The sequence below is a fragment of the Thunnus thynnus genome, chromosome 4 (genome assembly GCF_963924715.1).
Source record: "Thunnus thynnus chromosome 4, fThuThy2.1, whole genome shotgun sequence".
NCBI classification, from domain to species: Eukaryota; Metazoa; Chordata; class Actinopteri; order Scombriformes; family Scombridae; genus Thunnus; species Thunnus thynnus.
In genome coordinates, this window is record NC_089520.1 from 15857585 (window position 1) to 15878055 (window position 20471).

Sequence of the window (20471 nt, forward strand, 5' to 3'; positions counted from 1 at the left end):
ATCCTTGTTGATCTAAATGAACAGAACTTGTTTTGACATACTGCATTCTTGTATGACATAAATACAAAGTGGGGTTGTGTTGCCTTTCCTTTCCCAGATTCTGTACTCAGTGTACAGTATGTGCACTTCTGGTGTGTAGCTTTGTTTATGTGTGTGTATGTGTGTTTGATAGGCATTATTGACAGCACTATGGCAGACCAGAGGCAGGTGGTGGCTGTGACAGGAGATGGGACCAATGATGGACCTGCACTAAAGAAAGCTGATGTCGGCTTCGCCATGGTAAGGAACCCCCTTTTTTTTCTGTTTGCCTTTTTCCTTCTAGCATGCTTAGATCAATCTCACTCAACATCTGCAGATATCTTCTTCACCTCTGCAGTATTTAGGGTTTCTTTTCTCATTCTGCCACTGGCTGTGTAGATTAGGAGCGCCCCCTAGTGGATGTATGGTCACACAATTTCCTTACAGTAGATTGCTCAGACATCTCAGGACACAGACTATTAACTAATGAACAAAACGCTGCTTCTATTCCTTCTGTAAGTCATTACTTTATATTTATTTGCTCTTTGGCTATTTGCTCTTTTCTGCTCTCCTCACCAATTAATTAATTTGGCTCATGCACAGCACAGTTTCCTCCCCGCTCCAATAATTTGAGTGAACATAAGTTATTCTCAACTTTTTTGTCTGACGTGGCCCCGCAGCTCTATCACATTAGCTCAAGTAGCCCTTCATCTGCACAGTACCGCACATCATGTTCTAAATGTGTTCATCTACTGTGATTTTATTCTGGTTGTAATTTAATGCTATTAATTCTGCACACTTACTAACTACTTTTCACACACTCTTAATCACAGCATGTGGTGTTACAACTGACCAAGTGTTGTGTGTCCCGTGCAGATCCACACCAATTTATAATTGTATTTCTGTTTTTTGTTTTTTTAAATTTTTTTTCTAATTTCTGTTATTTCTGTTGTAATGACTTGGGCTATTCCACCATTTTTCACATGCCCACCCATGGTAGTACCTACAAAGCTGACCATGTTCTTAAATATTCTTTAACATTCAGTGTCAAATTTGTGTCTTCACAAGTTTGTCTGAATGTGGACACTTTTTACAAGGTATTGTACTCTGCCACTTGTGCTGAGACTCAGAAAACATGACAGAGTATTAGGAAGGGTGTCCTGCCCCTCCCATGAATTTGGAGTCTTTACTGGCTGCCTCCTGTCATCAAACCCCCTACACACACTGATTCCTTTATTAGTCTGCATTTTCATTGTCCATCATCAGACTTGTGTCCAGTTTTGTGTGGTTGCTGCAGAGTTTATTTATACATTTTCATTGGTTTTTATGCTTCAGGTAGAGAAATTATGTAATGTGATGCGATAGATGATCAGCAACTTTAGAATCAGCATGGCTGTGTATATAGGAAACCTTATTTTCTTTCTAACTGCACCTTGTCTGCGCTCCTCCAGGGTATTGCCGGTACAGATGTGGCCAAGGAGGCGTCAGATATCATTCTGACTGATGATAACTTCAGTAGCATCGTCAAGGCAGTGATGTGGGGCCGGAACGTCTATGACAGCATCTCCAAGTTTCTTCAGTTCCAGCTTACTGTCAACGTTGTGGCCGTCATTGTGGCTTTCACCGGCGCCTGCATCACACAGGTCAGAGGGGCGTGAGTGTGTGAGTGAATGTGGGCATGCGATTGTCATAATATTATGACAAATCATAAAACACAGTCTTAAACCTTTTATCATTAAACAAAACCAGAAAATAAGCTATAAAGAAACCATTGGCAGCATTTCATCACACAGACGTTAATGCAGGAGAATGTAGTGCACAGTAAAACATATAATACTGCATCACAGGTTGATCCTTTTACACAAACTTATGATATTTAACACTATTAAATATGGATAACTACAATCCAGCATACAAATTATAATATGAAAAATGTCTTTTATCAGAAAATTTTAATGTTTGCACCTTACTATCCTGGTAAAATCACCCTCTGTTACGGGAAAAAGAGTAGTAGAAAATATTTATCTAATAAAAGGTTAATAACACAGTTGAAGTAAAAGAAAGAATACATTGATTTTTACCATTTTACGATGATTACGCCATTTCAACAAATCCCTCTATGGTTCAGTTGTGCTCTGAAGTGGTGACCATCTTTTTCTTACAATCATCATCTTACATTTTCAGCAGTTATATTATGTGGGAAAAAGGTTCACAAAGCAAAGTCATAGCTGGGAATGTTTTTTTTAAATAATAAATCATTAATACTGTATATCCACCTTTAGGACATTTACTGTGGCTTGATGCTCTGCTAATGATGTTGTCGTGGCTTGTTGCGTTACACCTGCTCTGATTGACAGTGCTGCTGTAATGTGATACTTGTAACACCATGTTTGCATTTTCTGGTGTCAAAATTAACCGTAAGCCCAAAAGTATCACGCTTCACATACTTGAGTATTTTCCAAGTTTTGCAATGGTTGATACAAATTACTGTAAGAGCAGGATTCCACACAACCACAACTTCAACTTCACCATCTTTGATGCTACAGAGCATGTTGAAATGGAAAATCCTCCTGATTGGGTTATGCTATTTTAACCGTCGTCTACTCTATAATGTAAAAACAGTGTGTGAAAACGTTAATCTACTAATCTAAGTACTTGTAATTAGTTGTCATCCACCCCTGGTTGTGATGAAGGTAATATTTAATGCAATGGCCTTTTCATTTCTTCAGGACTCTCCCCTGAAGGCAGTGCAGATGTTGTGGGTGAACCTGATCATGGACACGTTTGCATCTCTGGCCCTGGCGACAGAGCCTCCTACAGAGTCTTTGCTGAAGAGGAAGCCATACGGTCGCAACAAGCCCCTCATCTCCAGCACTATGACAAAAAACATCCTCGGACATGGTGTCTACCAGCTCGTTATCATCTTCACACTGCTCTTTGTTGGTACGGACTGTAATTTTATCTTAATGTTGTGACACAATATGGGTTCATAGTTAATAGCATCAAACTAATAGTCCATTTTTTCTCCCCTGCAGGTGAGCAGATCTTTGACATTGATAGTGGCCGTGACGCCCCTCTCCACTCTCCTCCGTCTGAGCACTACACCATCATCTTCAACACCTTCGTCATGATGCAGCTCTTCAACGAGATAAATGCCCGCAAAATCCACGGAGAGAGGAATGTCTTTGATGGTATCTTCAGGAACCCTATCTTCTGCTCTATTGTTTTTGGCACCTTTGCTGTGCAGGTAAGCAGAGGAAAATTATTTATTTTCATTAATTAACTATGTTCTTTTTATTTTTTTCCTTTGTATTTTCATGGTATTTGAGTCTGACGTGTGCTTTGGTTTGTGTAGATTGTGATTGTGCAATTTGGAGGGAAGCCATTCAGTTGTCAACCTCTGGACCTGGAAAAGTGGATGTGGTGTGTTTTCCTCGGACTGGGAGAGCTTGTCTGGGGACAGGTAATGTGCAAATTCATCTGTTTCTCTGTCTTTCTATTTCCCCACCTTGCTTATGTTCTTGCTTTCATTCTAGTTTAGCATTTCATTTTACTCTACAGAACCTTTATGTGTCTCTACTGTATCATCTTTCTTTTTAACCCAATTCTCTGTCTTCTCTATGGGTTAGGTGATAGCCACCATACCCAACAGCAGGTTGCGCTTCCTGCGGAGGGCAGGCCAGTTGAGTCAGAAAGATGAATTACCAGAGGAGGACGTAAATGAAGAAAATGAGGAAATCGACCATGCAGAGAGAGAGCTGAGGAGAGGTCAGATTCTCTGGTTCAGAGGACTCAACCGCATTCAGACTCAGGTGAGAACCCAACTTCAGTCCTAATGTTGCAATTTACTGTTTCATTTCACAAAGAGATCTAAAAAAAGAAAAGAAAAGAAAGTAAGTGGTTTTGATTTAAACTGTAAGCCCTTATGTCATTACTTTGATGGAAATGCAGCCTTTTGTTTAGCTGATTAAACATCAACAAGGTTAAATTTCACCTGTGACCACTGGTGCAATCAGCTTTTTTCTGACATGTTTTTTCTACTGTTTGTCTGTCTTTGTCATGTAATCAGTTTTCAGTAGGAAGTCACCCCACCTCAGACATTATCTGAGAAGCGTACCGCTAAGAAGAAATGCTAGACTATGTTCTATGTTGTTCATGTTAGTCAGAAACAGTCTTAAAATGATTTTATCTCAAGATGACTTACTTAGGTACATGGAAATGCGGCTCTTGGTCAGTGGACTGTGTGGACCTGTGGAAGATCAACGGTCAATCCTCGGAGTTCAAAACAACTGGAATCAGTTCTCACTGTGACAAACTCTGCAGACCGTTATCACTGTGAAATTCAAGATAGTTTTGCCTGTGTGTTTAATGATTTCATCTTGCCAATGTATCACTGATGGTCCAGGGTGAAGTTATCCCACAACATGGTAGCATGGACCAGCATCCCACAGAGGCAGCCAAACATGGTTCAAAAACAGTAGAAATCATTTGAGACCAGGGTTCTGCTGGGGTTGGCTTAAGGAGCTTTTCAGTATTGAAGAAAAAAATACAGTTTATTAGAACTTGAGTTTTACTTTCATAGCTATATCCATTGGTTCTAATATGATAACACTGGACACACCAAGGTCTCTAGAAATAGGTTCAACATGGCAGTGAACACGAGCAGTGAGATGATTGGACAGGTTTCAAACAAACCCAAACAAACACACAAACAAAAAGGTCATCTGTCAAAACAACTAGTTTGTTACTACATGTGCTGTGTTGGACCTTTTTTTGGAGGTGCCACCAAGATCTTTTCTTAAAAAAACACTTAATACTTCAATGAGTACAATGTTATCATAACCAATAGATCTACTTACCAGAGCAACAAAAATAAAAATCCATCTTTACAAACTTGGATGATGGCTGCATCTGTATATGATAACATCATACATCTACTAGCTAGTCTTTTAAAGGGTCAGATCAACCGATTCACTAAAAAACAAAATTTCTCACTTACTGTACTGTCTCTGAGATTTCTGTTTCCTTTTAGCAAGTACAGTGGAGGTGAGTGGAATATTGTTCTTGTGGTTCTCACGACATTGAAAAATTATACCTAAAAAAAAATCACCAGCAGCGCATCTTTCCAGAAATCTTTCTCGAAGTATCATTTAATCCACCAAATATACTGTCCATAGTTGTTTCTGGAAAGACACTGTGCTGTTTCATTTTTTTGTATTTTTTAAATACAGTGAGTGCCTGAAACAAAATTCCAATTACCATCATTTTATCAGGATGGAGGCAGAAATCTGAAAACCCAACACTATCTACATGACTCGCTACCACTAGAGGTGGATAGCATTTTTTGTTATTTGGATGAGCCAGCCATTAAAGTTAAATCCACCATTTTGTTGAGGGGATACTACACCCTGACCTTTAGCTGTCCCCCCATCGTGTCATGATTGAGACACTTTGTACTCGCTTTATCACCAAAGTCACCCAGCCAGTCAACCTGTGTTGCCATTTGGTCTCTGTCACTCTGAGCAGCCATTTGTCCTCTCCTGTCCCGCTCTCCTCCCACAGATTGAAGTAGTCAACACCTTCAAGAGTGGTACCTCCTTTCAGGGGGTTGGAGCTCTGAGACGCCAATCATCCACCACCAGCCAGACCCAGGATGTAACCAATGTTTCTAGTCCTAGTCACGTGTCCTTGTCCAATGCCCTTTCCTCTCCTACAAGCACTACTGCTACTACTGCTCCTTCCACTACTGGCCGTGAGTCAGATCTCTGTCAGTCTGCTTCTTTGCTCTCTTTGCTTCAGGGATGCCATCCTGTCTTGAACAAAAAAGTGTTTTTTATCTTCCTCACATTGTCTTTTTATGTTAAAAACAAATAACTGTGCTACTCTCCATTTTTTGGGTTGGCATCTCTGAAGATTTGTCTTTTTCTCTCTTGCTATCTGCTTTTTTTTTATTCTCTTTCTTCTGTCTTTTTGCTATTCATACTGGATTTCAAATTCATCTTGATATCTCCTCCCATGTTTGGGTGTACTGTCCTCTCATTGGTGAATGTGTGTTTGTTTCCCCAGAGTGCTAGGAGCGCAGGACTAAGGGTGATACCCACGGCGTGACATTTCAGGTTGTGAGTTTGTCTCCCTCTGCTCATCCCCCCACATCCCATCTTCCAATCCTTCCATTTTTATGTCTTGACGGACATTAATGTGAACTAATTCCTATCAACTCACCAAGGGACTGGGTAAACATTCAAGTATAAGTTGCAATGTTCTCTTATTTTATCTGTGAGTTTGCTGCTGATGAGGCAAATCACACTGAATTGAGCTGAAGCAAATTTTACAGGCTGTTTTGTGTATTCTTCAGCTGACGGATCATCTGCAATGACAAAAACACATAAAGGAAGCTACAGTATGTGTGGAAGTGAGGTTTTTTGCCACCTTGCAAACTTTTAAACAAGTATTCGTTTCAACTCAAATGGGGATCCCAAATGATGCAACTTAAATCTACCCACAAGGGGCTACGAACTATCTCTACTTATTGCGTTTGTCCACCTCCATCTTCTCTTCTCTCTCTCTTTCTTTCTCTCTCACTTACACACACACACATACATACACACTTTTCCTCTCTCAATTTCATCTGCTTGACGAAAATCAAATGTAAAACTCTGCTCAGGGTGTGTCGACAGGAATGGAGGGGACAGGAGAGCCACCATAAAGCAATGCTGTACCAATAATTCATCCCGTCTTGTTGCTTCATACTGTCGGTGTAGTTGACTGTCATGTTGCCATAGTTACAGACATAGATCCTCTGCAGCAGCAGCAGCAGCGACGTAAATTCAACCCCCACCCTTTTTCTGACACCCCATCAGTGTTACTTGTCAGACATCCTGTCACATGCACTCATCCAGACAGGCTCCTCTTATTTTTATTTTTGTATGTTTCGTCTCTTTATACCTTCTCCTATTAGAGTAGCAGTTTTACAATTTTCCACCATTTTCTACTTTGACAAATTTGACAGTTTTCTACCCTACATATTTTTCACTATAAGCAAAAAATACACAAGAGTGCATAATATGTGATTATTTCTTATATATTTATAATAAGAGAGGTGTAGCTTTTCTTTTAGTACAACCTCCCACGGAAAATGGAAAAATTGCAATATTTTCTAATATTTTACTGTATGATCAGAAAATATTTTGTTCCCACTTAGAAGAAATTTTGATTAAAAGTATTAAGTGCTGAAAAGATTGATGAGAAAACTATTTGGTTAATGCAAACAGTAAAAAAGAAAGTAAGTAAAAACAAAACATTCAGTAGTTACATTTTCTCAAATGTGAGAATTTGCTGCTTTTCTGTGTTTTATATCAATATAAATGTAATACTTTTGGGTTTTGGACTGAACAAACAATCAATTTAAAGAAATTTTTCTAAACACTTTTCTCTATTTTCTGAAATTTTATGGACTAAACATGAAATCTGAAAAATATCTACTAATGAAAATAATCATTAGTTGCAGGCATTAGGTTCACTGTGTTGACATGATACAATTTCTTGTAAAAACTTCAAATAATACCCTTTTAGACTTGAAATGATTCTTGTAGTTCCTAAATTTCCACATGTTGATGACATTGCACATGCAGACAGAGTTTTCATTAAACAATGCCCTCCCTGATTTTACAAACTAAAGAAACTGACTACTGTTACTGCTTTTCTATTCTAAAGTCTCACATAGTTGTTTGGGGCCTATACTTGAGTGTTTACTTAGCGGTGCATGGAGTTGAGAACATGCTTTGACCGTCAGACTTCTGATAATAAAACTATTATTTTCATTATTCACTCCCATACGTTTTGTGTCAGCAGTCTGTGTGCCGATGTCCACTTCTTCACCGTCCTGTTGTCTTGTTGCATGTAGTTTGTGTTTATTTCTTGTTTACTTCCTGTTATCATAATATCTTAACCTGCTGTGTTTGACCGTTGTCTAAATGCCACTGTGTCTTTTTTTTTTTGGATGTGTTGTGAGTTTTACACTGCAATGCTTGTGTTGAACCAGCCTCATGCAGATTTGAGTTTGACTCCCTCCATTGCCCTGTTTGGGACCATGCATTCCCCACCCTGTGCTATATTTGTGTGTTTGTGTGTCTCATTCAGAGTCTGTGTGGATATTGTCCCAGACAGTGCTCTGGTACCTTCAGAAGTTTTTAAACCACCTGATTGGATCTCTCAGATCTAACCTCCTTCCTTCTTACTGACCTCGTCCACCAGATTTCTTCAAACTTGCATGTGATATTCTCCTTTAATTTTTTCTGTGAGCATTCCATTTATTAACGTGGCTTGTTTCTAGGTATACCGCACATTGGACTAGCGTATACTTACAACGAGCGTTTGTGTTGCTTTGTTTTCCTTGAAATGTATGATTTTGTTGTGTTTTTTTTTTATGATTGTGTTCCTCACGATTTTCCTTAGTGCACGCCAAACTTGAGTGACTTATAAACTGTAGTCATCTTGTGAAAGCAGAACACAGACTGCAGTTGCCCTCTCTCTTGCTGCTCCTTCACCTTCTCCTCCTTCTTTGCCTCATTTTTATCAACCTCCCTCCTTAAAATGAGAGGTTCCCTCCTTCCCCTCTGTCCCTTCTCTCCTCCACTTCCTACTTTTCCTCTCATCCCAAGGGTCCCTCCAACCCTTCCGTTTCATCTCTGGCGTCACGCCTCTCATCGTGTTTCTTCTCTTTCCTCCCTTTTATGGCAGATCCGCGTTGTGAATGCATTCCGTAGCTCCCTCTATGAAGGCCTGGAAAAACCAGATTCCAGAACATCCATCCACAACTTCATGACACACCCCGAGTTTAGGATAGAAGACTCCACGCCCAACATCCCCCTCATTGATGACACGGACGATGACTCTGCTCGGAGGAGGAAGTACTCCAGCCAGCCTTCGTCCCCTAACAAGAATAACAACGCCATTGACAGTGGCATCAATCTCACCATCGACACCAGTAAATCAGCCGCTTCCTCCAGCCCCGCCAGCCCTCTGCACAGCTTGGAGACCAGCCTCTAACCCTGATCCTAACCTCAGCTCTAACCTTTAATGTCGTTTCCTTGCAGTCTGGAGGGGGGGGGGGGCCTCCTTCAATCCCTCCAGACCTTTAACTGTAACCTTCAACCTTGTCACCCCCCCCAAAATTTCACCCAGTCCAGCTCAATTCCCCATCCTCCAGCTCCCCAAACGCCCATTTACCCACCCACGCAGAACACGTCCTGCTGCAAAATGTCCACCACCCGCCACCCCCCTCCTCTTCCCTCCCTCCTTTACTCCCCCTTCAGCTCTTAAAGCTCTCTGTTCCTTTCAAAATGGAGAAAATCTAAAAGTAATATGGCAAGGTGAAAAGAAAAACAAACTAACATACAATCAAAAAAGCGCAACAAAGCCACAAAACCTACACAGCCATCCTGCTTTTGTGGTTGTATGTGTACGGTAGCGGCAGCGGTGTGGTGTGTAATGACCATATGCGTGTTAGCATGTACTGTATAAGCGTGCCGCTGACTGCACATATGTATGAACTGTGTCTTTAGTGGCACCAGGAGGAGGACGATGAGGAGGGAGACACTGCTGAGGAGTGAAAATCGCAAAACAGGACAGACTTTAAAACTCCCCTTACACTCCCCCTCCTCAACAATAACATTGTCAATACTGATAATAGTTTAAATTAAATTGAAAAACATTGTTATTATTCTGATTCTGATTCTGATTATTATTGTTATTATTATTATTGTTGCTCCTGCATGAATGTACATTACCCAAGTTTTATTTAAAAGGGTTTTAATTTTATTGGAATTCTTTCGTTCTGATAGGCCTCACGGCGGACTACTATTTTAAAGACAGCTTCTCTGAGTTCCCGGCCTGCAAGTTCCCTCTTCTGTGTGGCATGAACATGTACCCGACTGTAAACATTTATTTCATCCATAAAAAGGAAATGTGTAACGAGGTGGTAGGGCTCAACTTGCACAGTAGTTTTGCACCTGTCGGAAAAGAGGAACGCAAAATAATAATGATGATGATAGCATTTATGGGATATATTCTATAAATATAAATACATATAAATATATTTAGAGAGAGTTTATCTTTGTTTGTCGGCATGTTGCCTTGTTCCTGCTTCAATGGCTCAAAATACTTTGACTTATTTATGTCTTAAAGAGAATGTAATTTGTTTACAACCTCGTAGAGATACTTCCTGGTTTCTAGAAGGAGGGAGGCGAAGCTGAAGCTCAGATGTACCTGGATGGATCAGAGCTGTGTTGGTGTGTTATTACTGAAAAACCATGTGCTGGAATTTGCCTGCTATCTTGTCAAATATTGTAGATATTTTTAGAGGATTAACAAACAAAAAGAAACCAAAATATAATGGGATACCTAGTAAATGTGGAATCTTAGTATTATTCTATATGATTGTTGGGATCAAGTTGGAGTGGCTTGCCTTTGGTTTTCTAAACGGAGGCCTCCTTTTTGTGACAGAGGGGGAATATTTAATTCTTTTTTTCACTACTTCTTCTTCTCTCTTTTTTTTAAATTGTGTTTTATTTTTTCTGTGCTTCAGCGCTGGCCTGGGGTCAGGGCTCGAGTCAAAGGCTGATATCAGGACCTTTACAGTGAACTGTCTTCTAGATAAACCTGCTTGTTCAAAAGGACTTGATGTTTTAAAATATGTGTGACCATCAAAAGGCTGCAATCGAGTCATATTAGAAATTTGCAAAGTTATATTTGGCTTATCTTTACCGTACAGAAATCAGACTTTTTTTTTTTTGGTTTTAAATCTGGGATATATTGTGTTGTTTATTTTTTATTTAACTCTGATTCATTTTGGTTCAAAGGATTTTACTTTTCCTCTTACCGAGAGACACACGCAGCCCCAAAAAGCTGTTGGCATTTTTAACATCTAACAAAAAAAAAGGAAAAACTGAAAAAAAAAACAACAAATTACAACAAAAATGGAATGTTGCTTTGACTCTTTTTCTATATATAAAAAAAGACGATCCTTTTCTGCACTATCTGGTTATGAATGAAAACTTCTGTGGTGTAATTCTAGATGTGCTTTTGTGTGTTTTAACCGAGCTTGTCTTCCTGCCGTCACAGAATATACAATACTCTAGCATCTCAACTGTACTCACTAGTTGTAAACTATTTATTGTGCTTTGACCAATCAGACATTACCAGAGAGAAGTTACATAAAGAAGGCACATTTACCCAGTCTTATTGCACTCAGAAGGACAAGGCCACTTAACTAGCCTGTGCTATTGTTATTTCTATTACTAACCGAAGTAATTGGCAAGCATGACGTGATAGGCTCATTATGCAACTTGAAAAAATTGACGATTTTTCTACTTAAAAAAAAAATCCTATACACTACTACAGTATATACAATCATTTATCTGAGCGGTTCTATCTTTTTAGTTTTTATATCCTCCTCCTCTGTCATTTCCCAGTCGATCCGTCCATCTGGAGAGGGTGCACAAGCTTTACCAGTCAGCTCAGGCGTGTTGAAAAAGTAACATGGACCATTTGAATAAATCTGTCCTATTTAAGTTGGAAAAAAAACAGTCTGGATTCTGATATTCTGCTTAGAAGCTGTTGATTTTTTTCCCTTTCCAATGTTTTACTTAACTTGACAATTTATTTGTTTATTTGTCTGTAAAAAAATTAAAATAATAAACAAAACAACAAAAAAAGACATAATATCAGTAACAGCAGCATTTTCAATAAAAAAAAACAAAAAACTTTTACATCCAGGAGGACATTCAGCTTTAAGAGGATGCAAAGACACCGAGTTTTAAAAATAATCTTTGTAAATACAGCAATGAGTCCACTGAGGACAGAAACTACTCCATGCGGACTGGTGTGCAAACGGGAACTCTTCCTGACTACGTCTACCATCATGCACCACTGCAAGTCATACTGCCGACACAGCTGTTGGGCTGTATGTAATCAATCACTGCTCCTGTCAGAAACACTTCAAAAACATCGTAATTACATCCAAATGAAAACACGTGTTGTAACAACCAATAATTATGTTGATGATGACAACGACGCTGATGATGATGATGATGATGATGATGATGATGATAATGCTGATGATAATGATAATGATGATATCAATGATACTTCTTGCAATATACTCTCACCTGCCTCGATGTACTGTATTTAGCAGCATGCAGTTTGTGGAACAAAGAAAAAGAGAAATGCCAACAGATAACTTTTTGGCATACTTAGCCATTTATGGGTAAGTGATTTAAGTGTTCATCTTGTTTTTATGATATTTTTTTTATCTATACAATAATTGTAAATAAAGAACTCAATGTCTTTGTTCATTTAATACTATGCAAAAAGTCATGCTTTTCTGATTGTTACCCATCCTTAATCCTAGAGTGTGTTGCTGGAATGTTTGTGGTCTCAAAAGTCAGTAAAACAATGTGATGTAAATTATTTTCTAGCTTGAGGAAAAAGTTACATGATGATGACAATTATTATTATTATGATACCGTGAGGAGGAGGGTGATGATAATGGTGGTGACAGATGATGATGCTGATGATGACAATGATGATGATGATGATGAACTGTGACTCTTGCTGCTTGACTGTCCCATTTACCACACTCCTGACAGGAGCGCAAGTGAAAAAACATAATAAAAACAAAAAATGAAAAATCACTAAATAAATCTCCCAGAGCAGCATGACCCAGCATGGTGTGTCCTGGCCCCGTGTAACATGTCCTGTTCTGATTCGTTGTGCTTCAACAACCGGTGTCAGCTATGACTTTTGATTGTTTTTCTATCTTCTTTTGTTTTGATCGGCTCTGCTCAGAGCAAATGTTTAAGGTGTGCTTCCAGTTTGATTTTGAAACAAAGCTGTTGATGTAATCCTCCTCCTTGACCGTCACCCCAAACCACTGGTTTGTGATGATGGTCCCTTTAACATGAAGCACTGTTTCTACTGTTGACTTGTTCCACCAAAGAGTGATGCTCAGATTGTTACAGTTGAATCATTTTTAGAGGCCTGAAGAGGGAAAACTATCCCTCTGAGAAAAGTCAGAAAAATAATATGATTTTGTGCAGCCAAATCATTTTTCCCCCCTATACTCTTAATCATCTCTTGAGCCCTCAGGTTTATCTTAGAGGGGTCCTAACCCTCAGTTGGGAACCGCTGCCTTAGAGGATAAAGGTGCAGTCAGACCTAATTTTGCTCTCCATTTTTTTCTTTGAAAAAATGGGAGAAGACATATTGGCCTCCAGCTGCAAAGTGACAGGCTTCTTTTGCTGAGCACAGTCTCAATCTGACTGAGCTTTGACACATGAAACCTTTCCAGTAGCCAGCCAGTTCAGAGAGACCTGCGCTCCTCTGAAAATAACTTAAGTTCCAATTTGAGGATCTTGAAACAGTTATTAACCATTCTCTTTTTAGCATTTCTACTGCTGCAATGAACGACAGCCTTTAAGGAATAATGAAACACAACTGTCCCACAATCAATCAGTAGTTTTAAAAATGTGTGACTCTGCACTGGTTAGTCGGCTTTTTTTTTTTTTGCCAATAATAGCATGACTAGTCTAGAAATGTGCAGTATGTTTTTTTTATGTATATATGGGCTGCTTTCGTGTGGTGTTGGTTTGTGCTCCTATGTGTAATTTGTGTGTGGATTTGATCTCCAATGGATTCACAGTGATTGGGCTGCAAACTGGTACCAGTCCATGCAAAGTTGGCTACCAGCCCTTAAAGATGTTATCAGACTAGATTAGATTCTCTTCCCCGCTGCCACCTTCCTGGTCAGCCACAAAAACTAAATTTTGGACTAGACAATCAAAACCTAACAATGATTCTGCAGTATGAGAGACGTGCTGTGAAGAAACAGGCTCTAATGTCTCACTAAGCAGTGAGTTATATTTTTGTATTTCTCTTTGTAATATTAGATATAAGGAAGTGGCTGCCACTTTCTCCCCTCCTGAAGATGTTTGTGGTTCTGACACATTTTATTTGTTTTTGCCACACCAGGAGAGTAAATTTCACCAGGTGAAATCCACACAAAGTCTATTGAACCTCTGACCACATTTAATATCACATCTTGTATGTGATGATGTGGAAAAAGCATTTTGTCCCCACTAGATAGCCGTACAAGCAGGATTATTAGACTGGATGCAGTGACTCTTCAAAAAAAAAAGAAGAAGAAGCTATTTGCGATGAGTTCCACCAAGGAGAGATTTTGAGATTGTTGCATTTCAATCATTTTTGGAGGCCTTTAAGAGGAAACACTATCTAGTATTTCATATGAGAAAGAAAAAAAAGCACATTAGAAAAGATTACATAATTTTGTGTAGCAGAACCATGTTTTTTCTTCTTTCACCCATGTTAGGAGACATTGACTTAAACAACAAAATGTTCTTTTTAAATGTTGCTGCAGCATGCTGGGCATCTCACTACAGTGATTATATTGAAGGTGTTGCAGTCATTACACTCCTAAAGTTAGCACATACTACACTAAGCTCGTCATACACTACGGTCTGAAGCTTCTCTGAGATTTTCATGAGCTGTGGTCGTATAAACTGCATCAACACAGTAAATTTCTCCCTATGACTTAACATTGCTGATGCCTGCAGCACGCTAAAGTAGCTTTCAAAAGGATTGATCCCATCCGGTCTTGATGGGGAGGGGGTGATGGTGTCTTGAGAACATCATAGCACTGACTTAATCTTCTTTTCCGTTTAATTTAAAATGCCTGCCAGTATCAGTTTTGATTTCAGACTCTGCGGTTGAGCATCATCTGAAGTGGGAGAGGTATTGCACAACTCTGCTGAGCACTTTGAGCTGGCTGTATGTGTTCCAAAAATGATGACGAGCCCAAACTGTTTATACGAGAGAGAGAGAGAGAGAGAGAGAGAGAGAGACATGTATGCATGGAAACCAAGTGCCACGTTTACACCAAACAGCCTTGCAGTGAAGACATGATCATTGAAAGGGTGGGTGACAGATGAGACACATAAGATGCAGTCCACTGGAGGGCAGTATTTCACTAGAGATAAAAGAAGACACCATTACATTCCTGTTCATCCATGTGATAAAGTGTCACCTCTGCATCAGTTCTTTTATCAGAAGGCAAAACTCATCATGATTCAATCTTTCTGTCATCCTGAAGTGTAAGGTTCATCTTAAGATTCATGTGGCTGAGAGTGAAACTGTTCGCTAATTTGCTTACCATTCAGTGTTTGTTTAAGGTTGTTAAATTTGAAACTGAATCGGAAGAACATCATGGGAAATTTGTCTTGAGTGTTTACTTCATTGTAGTTTGAAACATAAGTTTGGAATTCAGATTCTACATACAATTAAAAATTATTAAATCAACAGTTTGGGATTTTTAGGCCACTTGGGGGTGTTGCAACAAGCTGTTAATGCAGTACTGACATGTATATACCTTATAAAGTTAATATAGCAAATTTGTTAGCAAACACTTGTTTATTTAAACATACAGCAGACATGGAGAGACAGTAGCATCTCTTTAGAGTTGTGTGTCTGTCCATGTGATGAATGTACAGTATTTCCAATATTCACTCTGTTTAGTTCTGTTTTGGTCTTCATCAACTCCTGAGGGAAATATCTGGCTGTTAAGCAGCTAAATGCTCCACTGCGTTCACTTGCTCATTTTCTAACCTTGTCTGTGTGCCGTTTAGTGCTGGACATCAGAGCTTTTTTTCCTGAACACAGCTGCCTGCTGAGACCCAAAATGATGAGAGCAATGAGAGTGAACCAAATGGAAAATCTTTTGGCCATAAAACCAAAACAATGAGCTGAAAGATGCTAAAAAGCTCTGTAGAGCTGAGGGGAACCACTGAGGTAATTCTCACCTTTTAGATTATGCATTGTCTTTTGATCCATTGTTAATCTAAAAATATTGATTAGAGCAGCTTTAAATAAGAATCCAGATCCACAAAGTTCATATTCTGTTCCTTGTGTCACATAATCCAATTCAAAAGACAAAATAATAACAGAATTGCTACAAGAAAAGAAGCCTTAAAACATCTTGTCATAGCGTTTGAATGAACAGTACTGTATACTTGATAAATCGTGCTCAAGGTTGCAGTTGCCATAATAAAGATGCAGGCTATTTATTTGGAGTGCCTAGCATCAGTGCAAAATAAGATGTGGGTTATTAATTGACCACCGCTTGGTTAAACACATGCTGAGCAGAAATAGATTCAGGCTCAGAATGTTGTTAATGAGGCAGTGAAAACAGGGTCAACATAATGAATGGTGCTGCAGGTCAATAGCTGGCGATGACCATCAATCCACACAGGATTACAGTCACCCTCACCACCAACATTAAACTAGATATCTGTGTGTGTGTGTGTGCGTGTTTGTACTGTTTGTGTATTATCTTTTAAAGCCCCCATGTGTAGAATTTCTATGTGATTATATTGTCTATCAAATTATTCTAATAGCATAATGTGAGACAATACAACTGGTGTGTGTATTGCTGTTAGGCACAGTGTATTTTTTAGTACTACTACTAGGGGAAACCAGAGTCCGAAATTTTCAAATTCTATAGATTCTGAATAAATAATGTGGACCAGTGGTGTGATGTTTCCACTAGGTTTCTAAAAGTTTTAAGAAGTATCTTTTGGTGGCAATTTAGCAGCTGCTTTCACTTTACAATTATCACCACAGAACCACAACAATGTACCAACTAGAAGCTGGCAGACGCGCCTGATTGATACGCCTGTCCGCCTTCTAGGTATTTGAGCAGTGTTGCCAGGTTGGTTCAAAAACGTCATTAATGGCCAGAAAAGAATATGAATACTGAAAAAAAAGAAAAACGTCCGTACTATGACAAACCAGGCCAAAAGTTTGTCAACCCACCCAAGTTCATTTTTACTGACATAATCCATCCTAAAGCTGCAGAACTGAGCGGAAAATCGGCAAGATTTCTCGGGCGTAAAATTTTCCACCCCAGATCCAGTTATTTTCAGCATGCAGTGTCAACCAGTCACCACCAGGAAAAGTTGAACATATTACACACATACCGCTGTCAGGCGGGGAAAAGTAGGCTCTTCACCACACAGACAAAGATTGTAGGCAGCGCTTGTTCATTAGTCATTGCATGTTTCTGTAATTATGTATATGATTTATGTGCGAGTAACAACTGAAATTTACACACATACATACACAACACAACAATAACAAAAACAATTTTTCATTAAAATATGTATTTCACACTCGGAATTGCAGGAAGGCCGGCACTCCAGCACCCTTAATGGACCATACGTCCCTGATGTAGACAAAAAAGAAAAGGCCAGACAGAGTGCATAGAGACACAGTCAGTCCTATGACCTTTTGCTAAAGTCATCCCCTGAACAGCGTCTCCTGTAGTAATGGTAAATGGTAAATGGACTGCACTTATATGGCGCTTTTCTAGCCTTCTGACCACTCAAAGCGCTACTACACTACAAGCCACATTCACACACACACACACACACTCACACACCGATGGCGACACGCAGGCTACCACGCAGGGTGCTGGCACAGCTATCGGGAGCAATTTGGGGTTCAGTATTTTGCCCAAGGACACTTTGACATGTGGACTAGAGGAGCTGGAAATTGAACCGCCAATCTTCCAATTAGTGGCTCTACCTCCTGAGTCACAGCTGCACCTAGGCACCACGCAATAGGCACCTAAAGAGTTTAAAAGGTGCTTTGTTTTTTTGGCCTTTTAAAAATCTACCCACTGTGTGCAAGCTGATCCTGGTTGCTGTTGTATCAGAGTTTAGGGTAACATTAGCAGCTCGGTCCTGCTCTTTATTAGATTTGGGGAAACTACACTACCAGCAACCCCAGCCAAACTTGTTATCTGAGATCTGAGACATTTATCAAACACCTTGGTTAGTCCTAAAAGCTTTTCTTTCTTCTTAACATTAAAAGTGAAAACATGTATGAAAATATGTACAAAAAACCATGAATCTAATCTTGATTGCCCGAGTATGTAAGCTAAGTAGCCAAACAGGGTTGTGTTAGAATAATCTTACATTTTTCTTTTCTTTCCTTTGTCATACTTGTAATACTAAGACTATATCTACACGACAAACAATGTTGTTTCTCTTGATCCTCATGGATCATCAACTAGTGAGGAGGCTGACTTTTTCATAACCTTTTAGCATGATATAATGTATGCAACCATTATGTGCATATTTAAGATCCCTTTTACAGGATTCTTGTTTTAAAAGAAGTCAGATTTTTGGAGATTTAAAAGAAAGAAAAACAACAGCCACAGGAAGACTTTTCAACCATGGAGTTTAGCTTAATTAGCTTTAGCTACAGCTGATAAAATCAACGATCACTGAAATGAGAAGCTACTTTTGTATACTTATGTCTGAAATCAAGGATTCATTGTTTCTTTATATTATATGTACTGTGCAAGATCAGGAGGCTTGATAGACATAGCAACAGTAACTAACTTAACATCATTCTGTACATCTACAATATCACGCACTGATTGATCTGCAGCATTGTCTTTAATTTGTAAAGGAAATAGGTAGAAAAAACATCCTTTTTTGCTCCTTGTTTAAACTCTCACTGTGAATACTGATAACATCTGCTGATGTTAAACACACATGTAATGATGATTGTGGTTCATTCAGCCTGTCAGGTTGTGATCATGATACTTGCTTCCTGTTGCAGGCTTTACCTTAGGATAGAGTGACCAGCTCAGCATGAGAGTTTTTAAGGGTCTGTTTGGCTTCTCCCAAATGTTGAACTATATTGAATGTTTTAATACTGAGTGGAGACAGGAATCTTAGAGAAAGATATCTCAAAACAAAATTATCTGCATGGCTAGCTACCACAAAGTGAGAAAATATATTTTTGATAATTTTGCAGGTCTGTAATTTCTCAATCATTCTGTGATACATTTCCTGGAAAGAACTATATAGTTTGATACTTCTTACTGGGAAAACAGGTGTATCTTGGAAGGAAGAAACTAAATTAGGAAATACATTTGTCCTTTATACAGTATGTTGTATACTGTATGTTGAACTGTATGTTCATCTGTTTTGTGAGTTCAGCAGACCTGCTGGCTGACACACTCTCTACAGTAGGTTATGCTAACAATTAACAGGAATTAACTGGAAGTGTACCAATTCAGCACTGTCTCCTATTTCCCTACAATTAATACTAAACTCCATTGTTCTTTCCAAGAATCTGCAGACCTGTATAATAAAGCATTACCATGTTTTTTTTGTAATGTGGGTGACCCGACCCTTTAAACCAGCTATGCAGAAGTAGAGGTTGTCCAACAAAAAATAAACAAACATTATTAAATGAAATGTTACTGTTGAATACTGCCTCAAACATTCAGTGTGATAATTAGAGCGAGGAAAATCCCACAATTAGACGGACAAATCCAGAGATTTGAGTAGCTCGGTTAGCATTAACCCTGTGTTAGCCTTAGAATTAGCCTGGTAGTGTGTGTAATAGTATCAGCATGCGTGGCTGTGCCTGCTGCGGTGGCACAGCCTGTGAATATAGAGTGGGCTCCCACAGCTCGGAAGATTAGCGCCCGAGTGCATTCAAGTCCATGTGCAAGGGCCCATTTCCAGGAAGAATAGCCCTTTATTGGGCCCCAAGTTGAATCCTGCTGCTTCCCTTTGGCCCAATAGAAAGCTGCAGTAACTGACAGTCCTTTACAATCAGCCAACACTGGTGGAGGTTTTGGGGCTCTCATTCTTCTTTTTTCACTCTTTTTCTCTAAAAGGATTGATTTTGAAATTACTCTTTCTCTGCCCAGTGTGTGTATGGGTTGGTATATTTGTGTGCATTCGTCCGTATATATGTCTTCTTGTGTGTGTATGTTTTTGTGCATATTGGCCTGCACACACACACACACACACACACACACACACACACACACACACACACACACACATGCACAGAGACACACACGTGCACGTTTGAATGCCAGTCTTGGCAATTGTCTTAATGGGATAAGGGGAGACTATGGTTCCTGTTGGGAGGATGAGACTGTGAGAATGACATGGGAAAACACACACACGTTGCATTCATGGCACTAACAGCTACGTTGTCAGTTGATTCAAAGCAAAGGTGATATGTAGTGACTCGTTATCTCCCAAATACACCTCTGGGGTGTAAATACTCTGCACACTAGCCAAAAAAATATACGGCACACCTTTCTGCAGGAGAGAAACTTTCTTTTACAGAACAAATCACAACCATAATCACAAAAATTGAACGACTCATGCGTCTAGTTTTAGAGTTCACACACACATAGATCTTTTGGTTTATTTCACAAAGTGTCAAACTGAGGGTCATTTAAGGAGAATGAAAGAAGTGACATTATAGATTACTAAAGGAGGGGTTAGTGGGGGCTACAATGAAGAATTCTGACCAGTAGGGGTCATCTGTGGCACAATGTTCAC

General features: G+C 39.3%; 1 protein-coding gene across 1 annotated transcript in view; it reads left to right on the forward strand.

Moving 5' to 3' along the window:
* The window catches only part of atp2b2 (ATPase plasma membrane Ca2+ transporting 2), a 136847-nt gene extending 124471 nt beyond the window's left edge, over positions 1-12376 (forward strand). The window contains exons 17-23 of the mRNA XM_067586916.1: positions 173-279; positions 1470-1661; positions 2748-2961; positions 3054-3265; positions 3374-3481; positions 3648-3830; positions 8758-12376. Of these exons, the coding sequence (XP_067443017.1) occupies positions 173-279; positions 1470-1661; positions 2748-2961; positions 3054-3265; positions 3374-3481; positions 3648-3830; positions 8758-9066 (1325 nt within the window). The 3' untranslated portion in view covers positions 9067-12376. The remainder of the gene's footprint in view (positions 1-172; positions 280-1469; positions 1662-2747; positions 2962-3053; positions 3266-3373; positions 3482-3647; positions 3831-8757) is intronic.
* The last annotated feature ends 8095 nt before the right edge of the window (positions 12377-20471 follow it).